This window comes from Neolamprologus brichardi, chromosome 4 (assembly GCF_056152115.1).
Source record: "Neolamprologus brichardi isolate AB-2024 chromosome 4, ASM5615211v1, whole genome shotgun sequence".
NCBI lineage: Eukaryota > Metazoa > Chordata > Actinopteri > Cichliformes > Cichlidae > Neolamprologus > Neolamprologus brichardi.
In genome coordinates, this window is record NC_142107.1 from 13495949 (window position 1) to 13511250 (window position 15302).

General features: G+C 40.0%; 1 protein-coding gene across 5 annotated transcripts in view; it reads right to left on the reverse strand.

Moving 5' to 3' along the window:
- Positions 1 to 15302, reverse strand: part of baiap2a (BAR/IMD domain containing adaptor protein 2a) — a 50617-nt gene that overhangs the window by 30335 nt on the left and 4980 nt on the right. For all 5 annotated transcript variants that reach the window (XM_006791367.3, XM_035908001.2, XM_035908000.2 and 2 more), the window contains exons 2-3: positions 5582 to 5657; positions 2274 to 2360 (exon numbers count right to left, since the gene is read on the reverse strand). In XM_006791367.3, the coding sequence (XP_006791430.1) occupies positions 2274 to 2360; positions 5582 to 5657 (163 nt within the window). The remainder of the gene's footprint in view (positions 1 to 2273; positions 2361 to 5581; positions 5658 to 15302) is intronic.

Genomic DNA, 15302 nt, shown 5'->3' on the forward strand with positions numbered 1-15302 from the left:
AAGAATCAAGCTAGGCTACAGTGTGTGTCGATTTGATAATGAAAACAGGCAACAGAGGCAATTCTTTTCACAAAGTAATTTCATCCCTCACTGTGCAAGTGTGTGTGAGGGGGTCAAAGATGACAGGAAAAAATAAAAAGCCAGGAGAGAGGAAGTAGACGGTTAACATCTGCAGACTCTTAGGTGTGTAGGCGGGACCATTTGCACCCATCTCTAACTGAGCTTTTAACAGGCTTTAAAGAGGTGCAACAAGAGCTCAAACTCATACGTGCATGTGTGAACATGCGCAAACAAAAAGAAAACGGGGGGAAAAAAAGATGCAGATTACCTTTAAAGGACATTGAGCCAGTCAGCTCAAACACAGCTAGTCCACAGAACAAATCAATCAGTTTTAATGGATTCTAGCTTGCTAAGGTAGAATCCATTAAAGCACTCACATCCACTGCATTTCTCACAAGCCTGATTTTACACTTTTGTCTGCTTCTATGCTTCCATACTGGAAGCAGAAATTTTGTGTGCTCTCAACTTAAGCACACAGAGGCTGTGGTTTGTATGGGTAGTTGAGATGCTCCCGGTCTGTGGATATTTTAGTGTTCTACCACCAGCCAAACAGGAAACCCACGGCTCTGGGGCCTAACCCTGTACATACAGTTGAACTTCAGGTCATTATATTGGACGTGACCTCAGGGTGGGGACTCTAAAATGTTGCAAGCAACCGGTTGGAAAACAAAACACTAATTCTTCCTGTGGAAAACACAGAAGCGCTTAGAGAACCGCTGGGTGTAACGCACACATGATATAAGAAACAGACAACAGACAACAGGATGCATTATATTTAATTACATCACAATCTTCTTTTTTTTTTTCAAACTTAATGAGTGAGAAGCTCAGTCTTTGCTGTGTCTAGATGGGCAGACAAGAGTGGGCAGATATTAAGACCGAGAAGTTTAGTCGTTTAAATATCAAGTTCTTTTCCAAATCCTCCTTGAGGCATAGGTTTTCAGTTGCCTCATACACACGGAAATATCCTACACACAATGGTCTATGTACAATTTCCAAATTTGGCAGCTTTATTTCCGTTATGAGGAGGATTTAAATCAAATCCCAAATCCCAGCACACACAGAAACTTCAAGCACATTTTAAGAATAAGGTAGAATTCAGTGCTGTTACAATCCAAGTGGTTGGTGGTGCAAGAGGAGATTAGACCAGCTGTCAGTTAGACTACATATATATTCTTCTGTCTTCGTGACAACTTCAACCGAGGTTGTCTGGTCACGAAGAGCCAGCTACTGTAAGCAAGGCCGGGTTCAGCATGGAAGTTGTTGTTGCTGTGAACTTTGGAATCAATAGAAATCCGCACAAACGGCGTGAGATAGAGATAGAGAGAGCGAGAGGATCGCTTGCTGAATAAAACATCCTGAAAGCACTTTCATGTCAGTCCCTGTTGGCTGGGCTGGAGGAAACCCAAACTGTATCTCAGCTCCACAGCAACAAAGGCCCCATCAAATCAACAGCTACTTCTGCGCAGATCAAGCAGCCGAGTGCACAATCAGTGCAAAAGGGAATCTCTTCAAACATGAGCTGATTTCCCCTGGGCTGGGGACAGCAAACACACGCACACACACACAGAAAATCACTGATCACCTAGGAAACTACTCACTACGAGAGCACCAGGTGTTGCTTTTCCAATTGACCTCTATGTTTGCAACCAGAAAGCTCACATCCAGACACACCTAATTGACATGACATAAGCACTTAATCTAAAGAGCAACACGTCCAGTATATGCATACATTTTTCCACAAAATGAAAGCATGCCATGCAGGAAAAGTATCAAACTAGCACTCTCCTACAAAAAATCTAAAAAGACTTTATACTTTTCAGCTTGGATGAAAGCATCTAACTATGTATGCTGTTGAAAATGACAATGTTCAGCCCCTGCCTCACTGTGCTGCTGATGATACTGCACTCATCATTGTTTTGTTTTTCCCTTCCTAGAACATTTCCCTATGAAAAGGAGGCCCGTGTAGTGAAGAAGTCATTTCCTCCATGAGTGAAATGACTAGATTAAAAAGACTAATTAAAAAGCACCTTCTCTATCAACCCACATGTTTTCTTCTTAAATGCTACTTAACTGTCACATTATTTTATACACAGAAAGATAATGCGCCTTCTCTATAAGGCCAATGTAACCAGAAAAAAGGAAGGAAAAAAAATAACCCTCCAATAAGATGGAAAGAAAGAAGGTAGGGTCATCATATATACATCACTTACCCAAGTCTTTGGATCCTTGACTCTCACTGGCCAATTCACCCATTCTGACCAGAGCATCAAAGTAGCCTTTGGCAGCAAATGTCACATCTAGAAGAAAATAGGAGTGAGTACAAAAAGAAATAAAGGGGTTATTAGTTTAAAGGTTACAGAACAGTCCACTTTCCATTCTGAAAAAAACCTCACAATGCACAGTTTAGCTTTGTGTGAATACAGGTGACAGCTTTCTATGCAGTGATCTCTAGTTTCTCTTAGAAGTATTTCAAACAATAAATCTTTCCTTTTATGTTCTGTTTCTAGTTTCAAATGAAAAATAATAAATGTTGCACCTTTGAGTCAGAATAAAGTATGTGAGCATTTTTTTGGTCACTTCAGATAAATTCATTTTACTCAATAAATAACACCTGGAAACACTTCCTTTGTCCATGTTTTAACAGCTTTTCCATGTCAATTTTTTGTGCCATACCCTGCAGAAGCCTTTTTTAAAACAAGTTTGCAAGTGTGCTTTATTTTTTCCCGTCAATATCATACAGTAAAGAAAAGCTAAGCATTTATTATATATAAATATAAATAAATGTATATAAAATGCACAGGGGAATATTTATCTCAGGCCTCTTTTTGATCCACGGCCAATAGGTCACATACATACGAAAAAAAGAGAAATCAATAGCTCTGAGAAAACAATGTGGTTTCACAAAGGAAAGAGTAATGTCATGCGGTTAACCACATGCTGATAATCGCCACTGGACTTTTGCTTCTTCCATTCCATTTAATCTTTTATGTCAATATGTTTGAACACCCCACAGCAGGGTGACACAGTGACTGTGTTGGCTGCTGATTGACAAGCCTCGTACACCTGTATAGACAATGATTCCACAGGCTCCCCGCTAGCACTAATGCAAGGCATAAAGCATACAGTGTTTCTAAAATTCTCACATGACATACAGTGAATGAACATGGCTGTAGGTCTCGTGACCAATAAGGGGCTACTCGTGGACACACAGAAAGTTTGACTTTTGCTCCATGCATGCACAAAAACAATCAGTGAAGTTAATCCAAATGGGCAGTCATTCCGCTTGTATTTGCTCTGCGGCTAAATAAAGAGTCGTCCTGGCTGCACAAATCAATATCCACCTCAGCCACTATCATTTCAACCGCACCTGACCAGGCTAACAAAGGTCACACAGGGCAGAGTCAGCTTCCAGTGATTTCTGCCTTACTACCATGCAGTCCTCCACCAGTCTGACAATCTCCAGCAAATAATGGCCAGTGCTTTTTGAGGTGAATTCAACAGCAGTCCAGGTGACAGATGGGCCTGTGCCTTTCAGACAGCTGCCAGGTGAGAGGCGCATTTACAACAATGTCCTGGCAGGGGCAAGCTATTTCTAGCAGACAGATGCAGCTGCCCTGCAATAAGGGAAGTCTCCTAGGCTGGAAGCCTCGAAGCTCTGCTCCGAGGCTGAGGGACATATGCTAATGCTAATCCCAATTACAGCTGAGTCAATGGCAGGAGATGGCCTGTGCTTCCTTCTTTCTCTACTGCATGGGAAAGACCAGAGAAACAAGAGCAGAGCCTTCAGAGCATCATAGCTGAGTCCTCTTCGTTATGTCAAACAGGCCTCCTGCCTGCCTTGATGTGGAAAGTGTGAATGTGTGAGTGTCAGTTCATGCGAGTTTGCACATGTGTGGTAGGGGGGGTTGTGAGAGCTCTTGCAGATCTCCCAGCAACAGACACTTTCTTTTTGCTGATGCTGCTGCTGTAGCACGTGTGATAGTGTCTCTGTAACTGAAGAATGGCTGATTAGATAAGCTGGATCTATACGGTTGGGTCTATCTAATGAAATGTGTGGTAAGGGGTTCAGAGAGACAGACGGAGAGGATTATTGGATCTCTGATTGCACGGCAGGCAAATGGTAGGGGAGGGGTTTATTTGAGAGCTACTGATCCTTCGCTCATCCTTCACTCTGAGGAGGGATAACACATCTTGATCAAGACAGTAAAGATTTTCTGTAAGTGTGTCAAAATCATCATATTGTCAGGGGACTTGTATAAAAAATTACAGGCTCTGTTGGCTTGGCAGTTAGACTCGGTCAGTCGCAGCATTATTTGTTGCTTTTACACTTACCAGCCACTGTGAAATTCACTGACTGAATGCTGTGTTGGAAAACCTGTAATACTCTAATACCCAGACCAAGCAGGCCTATCAGTGAAGGCTTTTGGCATTTCTGGTGTGGGATAATTTCAGTGATTGCACCATATGGATATGGTGTGCACTCCCATCCCCAGCCCCCTCAAATGAGAGCTGCTTAGTCCCTTGGGTTTAGCCAATTCTGCAAAGTGGGTCTTTAATGGCTCTGTGAGTGCCTACCAGTCTGTTTCCTACTTAAACCAAGGACAGGATTAGTTATTGTGCATCAACGGAAAGAAAAAGACTTGTTAGGGAAGAGAACATCCTTAATGGTAGGATGAGTTGGACTGGCAGAGGGAGGTCTTGTTATGGTTGAGGAACACATTGTATGACAGTCTTTTTAAAACTAATTTTTCACACATGCCCTACGATGCCGAATTTTTCTAAACAACGCCCAACAAAGATTTATGTGAGAATGCAAATGCTGGACACAGTCAGATTGAACATGAACTGCTCTTTAAGCTGCTACCTCCTGCAAAGTCCATGTGATGTGGGAATAATGCCTGCACAGTAACAGTTGTGCAAATTAACAGCCAGCAAGTGGTCATCCTGCACATCCTACCTTACCTTGCCTAAATTAAATACTGTACAGTTTCCAGCAGTGAGATAACACTGCTGTGTGCTACATGTGAGAAAGGACAACTCTGTACAATGTCCTGACCTGATTTTCTAAAAGCAGCTCAAATCAGAGAGTAAATTCAAAAAGGCATGGCTGTAAGTGTTTGGGATTCCAACAAACAAATGCACAAGCACATAGCCACACAGCCACACACACACACTTGTTTTCCTTTGTAAATCTGACTGCTGACAGTGAGCTATCCTCGCTTTTGAATTAGATTAGAGGTCTTTTGTGTTGCTCTGACTACACCTCTATAACCATGTACAAGCAATGCCAGAAGCTCTGCACCAAATGATTAGGTCTGCCTATTTAGCATAAGGATAAATTTTGTAGGGGTTTTTTTTGCTTTGTTTTTTTAAAAAGGATATGTAGCTAGATACATAAAGCAAGGGAGAGAGAGTGTGTGTGTGATAAAGAAAGAGAAAGAAACAGAGTGTTTTCTTGGCTAAGTGCCTAAATCTGCAGTGAAACAGGAGCATGAAAGAAAAAAAAGAAAGGACTTACTGGCAAGGGCCTTCTCATAGTTCTTCCCCATGGCAACAAAGTTCCGTAAGCAGGGATTGAACTGTTCCATAATGGTCTGAAAAAGAAAACAAGAAATAGATGGGAGGTTGGGCATTTACTTATCATTAGACTGTAAGTCAAGAGCAAAGATTTGCATATTGCTTTATTTATTCGCTATTCCACTTTTTGCCTCACATTCTCTTTATATGCAAAGCTTCTCCAGGTGCACAAAACCAGTTTTCTATAAAGTAAACAGCTATATACAGAACACATACCAGTGTACAGACCAAGAGGCAACCTCTGGGGCTGAAATATGGAGCCAAAGTCGACGTGCCAAAAAGCTGCAGTTCCTCAAATGATTACTGGAGGCTTGCTCCGAAAACGAGTCGGTCCCCATAGACTGCCATGTTAAAATGCCCAACTTCACAGTAGAAATAAACATGTTTACAGCATAGTGCAAAAGGGGGTTTGGTGTCTTAACAAATTCAAATGTAAACTTACCAATTCAAATGTAATACGTCTTAAAGTTTTATCTTATTAGGTGTAGGAGTTACTGAACTATAGCTCTCGACCGTGTTTGTAGGGTTGCTGCCTTTTGGAGCCCTTTTAATGCCTGACAAAACATTCAGCTTACAGTGTGATTAATTGTACTAACAGCCTTTCCAAGAACTGTGTGCTGCAGTACTGGTTCAGTGAAATTCAAGCATTTTATTAATGGGTTTCTCATTTTTATAATAACCAGTCGCAGAAGTCATATCTTTTGTTTTGGCTGGATCAGTAAGCTACACTGTTTTGCTCCGGAAATACTGTATCCCAATACACTCCAAGGTGCAGTGTAAAATGCTGAGAATGCATGATTCTTGACACTTCTCAACACCACCTCCCTTCTCCTCCCCTCCTTCCTCCTGCGCTTCTCCAGGGCTTCCTCCAATTAGCCGGTCCCTAGTCACATAGTCAGGAATAGCCAGGGGGAACGAGAGACAACTAAAACACTGCTGCAGCAGCAGCAGTCTCCACCAACCATCAATACTGCTCGAGAACACTTTATAATCTACTTCTAGCCTGAATCCACACAGTGGCAAAATAATATGGTAAGGTGCCACTAGTGTCAAGCTAAAACCCCATCAGCCCATCCTGAAAATCATGGGCCTCTAATCCTCACTCAGACTTCAGCATTTTTGGTTTTCCCTTAATTTTTCTGCCAGTTTTTTTCCTTATTACTTTTTTTAAACTGTGCCAAAAGTTGAGCAGCACCATATATGTATGTAATCCATCTATAGTGAAAGTCCAAATGAGTAAGATATAAACTGCCTATTATTTTTCTTTATCATAAGTAATTAAATTACTACACCTTTTTATGACTCTGCTTACAAAAAAAGAATTGTAAAACTGGAGCAAACTACAAGTAATAGCATCAAAATGCCAAAAGACAAGTCACCATCAATGACTCATTTACTCTGATTTACTGGTTTAGATCTATACATCTATAGGCAAATGCAATTTAAAAGGTATTCAACTAGGATATAGTTTTAAGTATTGCTACAAAAAATTTTTATTGTCTGTCAGCAATATTCTTATAACCAATACCTGATAGACTTTTGCCCTATGAAGGAAAAGCATAAAGGCTGAGGAGTTTGTAAAGTTAGAAAGTCAAGGCTGGGGTGGATAGGACATGTGCAGAGGGAGGATAGTGGATATACTGGAGAAAGGATGTTGAAGAGGAAAAGAGGACGACCACAGAGGTTCATGGATGTAATGAAGTACGACATGCAGTGGATTGGTGTGATAAAAGAGGATGCTAGGGATGGGGTGCGATAGAAGCAAATGATCTGCTGTGGTGACCCCTAAAGTGAGCAGCCAAAAGAAGAAGTGATGCTTTATTGTACAGGATTTACATTTTCAAAATGGTCAAGAGAAAAGAGAAAAATAAAAAGGTTGTTGTTGTTCATTCATTATATTACCTATCAATTTCACACCACTGCCTTCAGAGCTGTGCTGTGCATGTTTTAAAGACACTGCTAGACCACTGTAATCAATGAAGTCACAAGTTGGTTTGCAGGACAAATCATGTGATGACACTATTCCTCAATCATCTTTTTCTGCGTTATATTATAAACTGGATATAGATACAACTTGTGGGCCACTACTGTGTATATATAGTGTTAGTTAAATATCTGTGTAGGTTTGCAATCATCCATGTCATGAGAGTCTCGAGTGCTTTAAAAAGCAAACACCTCCAAAGGGGCCAACCCCCACTAGGAGTTAAATACCTGAGATTCTCCACCATTTTTTTTTATAACTAAAGAAGCTCTGAAGGAAACCAGCAAATGTTTACTACCAATGCTTAAACATTGCTTGTACTGTTAATTATATTTCAAAGAAACACATCAGATTAATAGTAATTTAGTCTTTGCTCTTGTTTCAGTATTTTGCTTTACAGGGATGTCGCATATCATATTGTCCCTGCTAATGCCAGTAATAAATTTGCCTTTACGTTCTAGCACACTCGGGCATGTCTGAGAGTCAGAGCCATGCGTCCATCTCAGGTGATGATTTAGCACCTAAACAGGCAGCTATTTTAATAACCTCCAAGAGAACGAAGTACTTTGCAAAACATGCGAGAAAAATGTTCCCGCTAAAACTGAAAATAACAAACTTGTTTCACCACTTGAGACAAAAACACTGTTCCAGACAACCAGGCTACAAAAGGGGGAGAAACTAGCTAGAGATAAGCGACTCACACTTAAACAAATGCTCCACTGAGTACCGCTGGAATGCTCGCTAGTTGTGCTCCATATACCAGGGAAAGAGGGCGGTGGATATAAATTCCTTGCTACTTTTGTGTTTACGTTTGACTTGACTGTGTCATTGGATATATTGCTGTATCACTACTACTGCACTAAAAACCCGCTGCAGCTGGCACCTTGTTTAAGAAAATTCACGCTTCAAATTAGGTAGTCTGACATCAATGACAGTAGCTCATTGGAAAAAAACCCTTTTGTAACTACTGAGGTTACATTACTCAGTAGATTAAATATTTTTCTTCCAAATTTTCTGGAAATATTGTAATATAATTTTGAAGCTATACCCCACTCCTATAGCTTTATGTTAGAAACCCACAAATCTCTGCACAACATATGAAGTATTTTAGCATTTGCTGTGGTCAGAGCAACACTACCAGTGAGCAAAAGGACAAGGAAGAGTTGTTCAGGATCCTATATTGTTTGGCTAAAATCAGAAGTCACAGCCTTTTAGAGTCCTCCTCCTCTTCTGTTGACTGAGTCTAGCTGTCAATTAAAATGGACTCATGGTAAGTCTACAGTGCACCGTGGAACAACAATACAGTGAGAAACTTTGTTCTTATACAGATACAAACACACACAAGGCAACAACGTCCTACAGACTCTTCAGTGGTCTGCTGACTCTTCAGTCTGCTTACTTATTTTATTTTTTAATAAAAATAATTGTTTTAAATAAACTTATTCCAAAGTTACGATTAAACAATAGTAAAATGCATATTATAAATTATTGTAATATTCTCCCCCGGGTCTGTTAGACTAACACACTCGAAGGATACAAATATAATTGGCTGAGACTCTTATCTCAAGTTCCCATAGCACCTCAATACAAATTGTATCCCTGCTTGTTCTACCTCTGGGAAGATAAAAGACAACCCTCAGGACCTTGCTAAGAAAATATTTATTCCTAAATTATTCAGTGCATCTCATTGAAGAGGTTACACAAACGTGTGTATCACAAATTCACAAATACATGTGTGTGTGTACTCGTGCACACACCTACATTGATACAAGTGGTTATAATAAAGAGTGGTGGTGTTTAAAACTGGTGGGAGGATTACATAAAAAAAAAAAGCTAGGCCCAGTACAGCATCATTACAGAACATTCTCCCACTGAAGAGGCCAAAGGTATGTGACACAAGCCTAGCTGCCTTTTCTTCCACGTTCCTAACACACACACACACACACACACACACACACACACACTGACCCACTGTCACTCTATAAACAGACAGTAATGCATGCAGCTATGGAGCCAATTTACAGTATTATGCGATTAGCTACTGATATAACTATTATATAAGAGACATGAATTACAATAGAACTTAAATGACATGTAGTTAAGGGAAGTGAAGAAGTGAAAAAAAAGTGAGGTAGTTTCTTTCTTCATCTCTTCCCATTGTTGCTAAATTTGTCATCCCAGTTCTCTTGTGCTACATTGTTACCCTAATTGTGACAGCTAATTGGGAAATGGGGCCAGGAGACACTTAAGGTTGTGCGACAGAGAGGCAGGGAGGGAGAGAGAGAGAGAGAGCTATCAAGTAGATGACTGAATAGAAAACTGTGAGGATGAAATATTCTATGAATTACGAAGAAAAGGTGTATAATCAGCTACTGTATCCCCCTCTTTTCAAACTCGTTGTATCATCTTCTAATTAAAGAATTCATAAAATAAGAAATAAGTCAAGGCTGGAGTCATTTTCTCCTCTTCTGAGAGGAAGAGTCTGCTCATTTCGTCACTGCCTACACGAAGACTGATTGAATTCATTATCAGCACTCGGAGCAAAAAATTAAGGGAGACAATCAAAGGAGGGCAGACTAATGTCTCCTGCAAAATTAATCAGATCTCTTTGACACCCAGCTGTGCTGCAGAGGTGAGACAGGGAGAATACAGAGAAGTGTGGGGTGTGCATGAGTGCATGTATAAAGGAGGATTAGAGGAAAACTTTATTAGGCGACGTAAAAAATGATTTCTTTCTGCGCACTAAACAAATCAATGTTTCCCCTCACCATAACAGCAACAATCGAAACAAGGTCGATGCATCTAGATGGCAGATTGATTCAAATTATGGGACATTCATTCATCTCTGCTCACTCTGTTCTCCTCTGTCACACACACACACCTACGCACACAAACATTGTAATGACATGCAAAGGGGGCAATTTGAAACTAACACCAGCTGATTAGAACCATGGGGAATCACGCACAATCAGAAGCCAGGAAGCCATCATCTGTTCCCTCTCACCCTCCCCTCTCTCATTCCTTCTCACTTCCTCTTCAACATAGCAACTTGTCACAGGCATAAAAAAAAAATTTAATAAATACATAAATGCCCAGATCACATGAACGCTGAATCTGCCATTTACTGCATTTGTGAGGACTGTAAGGACCTATCACATGATGAGAGCCGACGGAAGCTGCCAATGCTGCTGATGTTATTAGGGAAGAATGTTAAGAAAGTGGATACTGTGTGGACTGACTAGTGGCAAACATGCCATTTGCCTTTCTCTTTCTTAATAATGAGGGTGCATAAGCAAAGAATGAGTCTCAATCAGCTGTAGGGCAACTGATACCTGAGCTAATTAATGTACTAGAACCAAATATTTTGGCTCCAATGTGATCTCCAGTCTAGCTGAGTGCACTGAATGATTATTAACATGGGATCCAGACCGTACACCTCAGACGGGATCTTGACTAAATAATTTCTTGGGGGAAAACCCCTTGCTGGCCAAATGATGTCTCTACAGTGTGGTCACGAAACTCAGACTGTTTAACAGGGATTTTTCTTTTTACATCGACCACATGAATCAAGGTACAATCAGGGTAAAATGAAATCTTTAGACAATTAAGTTAACTGAAATTTAAAAAAAATAATAATAATCTGTGATTTTAGCAGTGGTGCTGGATTTGAATATATCTGGGTACCTGTCAGAGGGTATTCTGGTTGTTTATGCTATGCCATCCTGGGTTTTTCTCCTACGCCAGTCAATTTGGTGCTAAGGCTGGTCACAGCTTATCAGAAATTATTTTTTTGGTGTTAGAACTAATGAGACAGTTGCCATATTGGAAATAGGACACACATCTAAGAGAATGCATTCCAAACTTAATCACATTTCGCTAGAAGAAAGTAAATTCCATTTAAACGTCACACTTAAAATTAGACAACTGAATGTTTTGACTTCTTGCATATACTCAGATAGGATGGGCAGTTTTATCATTTGATTTAAAAAGAAGTTAAGACTTCAAAGCATCAAAGCCCTACAGTACAGTGGCATTCCCAGCAATTATCAAGAGACTGTGAAGTACAAGGACTCTAAAGACTAACTGAAGAGCTACTGTAAACCTGAAACACAGTAAACTGCAAACAACAATGCAAAGCATGCGCTTATGTCAGAGGTATATGCTTTGAGCAGATGCCAATGGCCAGTTCGCAGTTTCGCATACTTAAAGCCTTACTAATGCTGCAGAAGGCACGTCATGTGCTCTCAGTGGAAGCCAAGGTAAAAATCAAATCTCAGAATACCACATGAATGCGTGTGTCCTTTCCAAGTTCTCTTGAAGGGAGAAAACTTTAACATTATGAGCAGAAAAAAAAAAAGTTTGTAGACTTCAAAAACAGCTCCTCCATTCTTTTGTTATGGAAGCGTGCACACTCAAGTGTTGTGCATCACTCATGTCAAACACAGGCATCGATATAAAATAGAACAGAGACGTTCTTCCTATAACAATGTGCTTTGGTTGCAACAACTCCTGACAGTTTCGGCGCTTTTATGTCACAGATAATGATGTTGCTGTGCCACACAAGCAGTTTACCTTTTCTAAAATTTTGAAATGTAGTGAAACAACTCAGTGCAGGTTTAGACGCTTGTATTAAATGTCGTCCAATTTTTTGAATAAGTTTTATTTTTATTGTGAACATAAACAGTGGAAAGGGTTTCGTGCGGATCTACAGTCATGGTCATTAGTCCAAAAAGACTCATGTCAGGAACTATGTAAACACTGAAAATAAACTGTTGCAAAAAAGCCTATAAATCATACATCGCCTCTTGCCAACAGTAGCCTACTTTCCATCCTCTGTCATGTAAACATGCTCCTGGTAAGATGGGAATAAAAAGGGGAATTTATGATTTGTACTATACTCTTATTAACTTGCAGCGCAGAGGGTAAATATCAACAGTTCCTGTGTGCTGTATTTGTGAACTCAGTCATTCCAAAACAATTCAATGATAATGGCTTGCATGCTACACAAAAATAAAAGGGTTTGTCAGGTTGGAGATGCCCCCTACTGTAAATATTAGTCACAAAAAGGCACTTTGGCAAATTTCAGTATAACAGAGCAGACATGAGTTTTTTTAAGACTCTTTTGGGGTCCATAATTGTCTCTAAGGGGTCTCAGATTGAGCAGGAAAAACCAAGCCCTCTACAAACAATTACTTTATCTTTTCCTCACCTTTAAACTGAAATGTCCCCTTCTGTCTCCGCCAGACAAATAACATACACACCAGAGACCAACTATTTACTGTGTTTGTTTGCTTTTCTGTCATCTGCAGCTAGTGTGACCCCCTCATCCACCTCAGCATCAGCCATTCAACTAACTCAGTGCAGACACTGGTTACCACAGCAACCGAGACCAGACTTATTTGCTAGCTTTATTTCTTTTACCAGCAAAAGATCCTTTTCCTTTTGTGGAGGAAAGGGATGCATTTCCCACAAATCCCTCAAAATATGATTTTAGCTTTCAAATTGAAAAATAGAAAATGTTGAATCTGAGAAAATCTTTCATTGTATTTTAGGTTACGTCACTGGCTGGATGTATAGGAAATTTGCATTTTTTTGCACATCAGTTTGAAAGCTTGCAGGCGATTCTATAAAAATAAAGAAACAAATAAATACAATGAAAAATATGTGTTGCACTGTGCAAGCATCCTACTGCTACAGAACTACCTGTAACACTTCAGTTACTCCACATTCCAAAACAGAAAGAAAATACCTAAACATAAACTGAAACTGCAAATTTCCCATTTAAGCTTCCCACAGTGTCAGTCAACTAAGTGCTTGATTAATTTGAAAATAACATGTGGGTGGCATTGTTTTGTTTTTAATGCTGATTCATGGGTGCAAACTTGAGATACATGTACATTCTGAGATATAGATGGATATAGATATAGATAAAGGTCTTTTGAATTCTACAAAAAAAAAAAAAGAAAAAAAAAGAAAGTTTACAGTGGCATAGCAGCAAATCTGCTGCATTACTCATTTTATATCCAAATGGCAAAATTTGGCTGCGTGGAAATCTTCTCACCTAAAGGAACATTCAAACCATCTGGGTATCCATGCTGCATTACTGACTTTCTGCCCATAAGTACAACTGGCTTGGGGCTCAGAAGAGCACTGTGGCTGCCTGTTGAGCTGGCCTTGTGGGTGTAGTGTAGCCAATCCTACTGAAAGTAGCAGCATTTGCCACAGATGCATAGAGTAAGAGCGACCACAGGCATGTTAACTCTAGTTCATGGCCCATCAATGCAAGACCATTGTGTCCATTGACACAGTACGAACTGAAATTTTCTGTCTCTGTGTCTCTTTCTGTCTGTGTAATTACAGCTTCACCCTCCACAGTAATTAGGGACTATTTCAACAAGGATGTGGAATGTCTCCATCTATTTTTCCTTCTCTTCATCTCTTCTTCTTCTTCACTGGCAACACTTTAACGCTTTACTTTTCGAAAATAAACAAAATCCTTCCATATTCTTTTACATTTTCTTTCTATCCTCTACATTCGGGAGAGTAGCCATGCTAACAGGGTGACTTCAAATCAACCTTAATGATCAGTGATTGTCATGAAGCATGTTTGAGTCACTGGAGTGTAGCTTTGGATTTAGCAGTCAGCATCGCCAGTCTATGCCCTTGGAAAAAAAAAAAAAAAGCAATGATGAGTAAAAGAAAAGAGAATGTCTCTAAACCATCCGCCCCCAGACGTGCAGAGAAGGTGGGTGTGTGGAGCAATAGTCCTCTCTCAGCATCGCAGTCAAAGGCACAGGGAACAAATCTGCTGTTCCAAAGGCAATGAATGTTATGATATCTCCTGCAGTGCATAATGCAATCTTTTCAAGGCCCTAGGCACCGCAGGAATAAACTTGTTGAAACACTATATTCTGGGGGCAGATGTTCAGAAGCACAAGTCATTTTAAACTCCTTTAAATTGCATTTTATAAGACAAGTGGTGCCTTATTTGACGTGCAACAAGGAAAAAGGCAAATAAAACAATATATGGCATTTTCACTTATGCAACTCCAGACAACTTCTTATTGTAAGACCACACAGCACTGTATATACATCAAAGAGGCTGGTTTACACTAGATCCTTTCTGGGGCTTTTAGTAAGCATTTCATTAGCTCTACATTTCCTTTTATTCCCTTTCTGAAATAAACATGTCCATATTTGAAAAAAAAAAAATACTATCCTTCTATCGCTATTCCTCCCTCTCACACGCCTTCTCTAGCCCTTCACCAACTGCAAGTCTTTTAGCACAATGATATGACAGAAACACATAAGAATAATGGCACGTTGTTGCTAAGAGACCACCTGTTCAGATCTCCCACATGAGATTGTGGTGAAACTGTAGTTCTCTTATCATCACCAGAGTAACATTCATTTGAGTGTAGTGAATGTCACGACAATATTGCAACTGAGAGAGAAACCTATTACATAACAAGATGTCTTTTAGGCAGAGAAACTGCATTTCAGATGAGGGTTTTTTCTTTAATCAGACATACTGCAGCCACTATCAGGCAACCACAAAATGAAGATCAAATAACAAGAGGGCACTGCAGAACGCGCTTGATCCACTTAACGTCCAACGACTATTTTGCCGCATTCATAACAGACATTTGAGAAAATGGCATCTACTGGCTTCCGGGCTGTG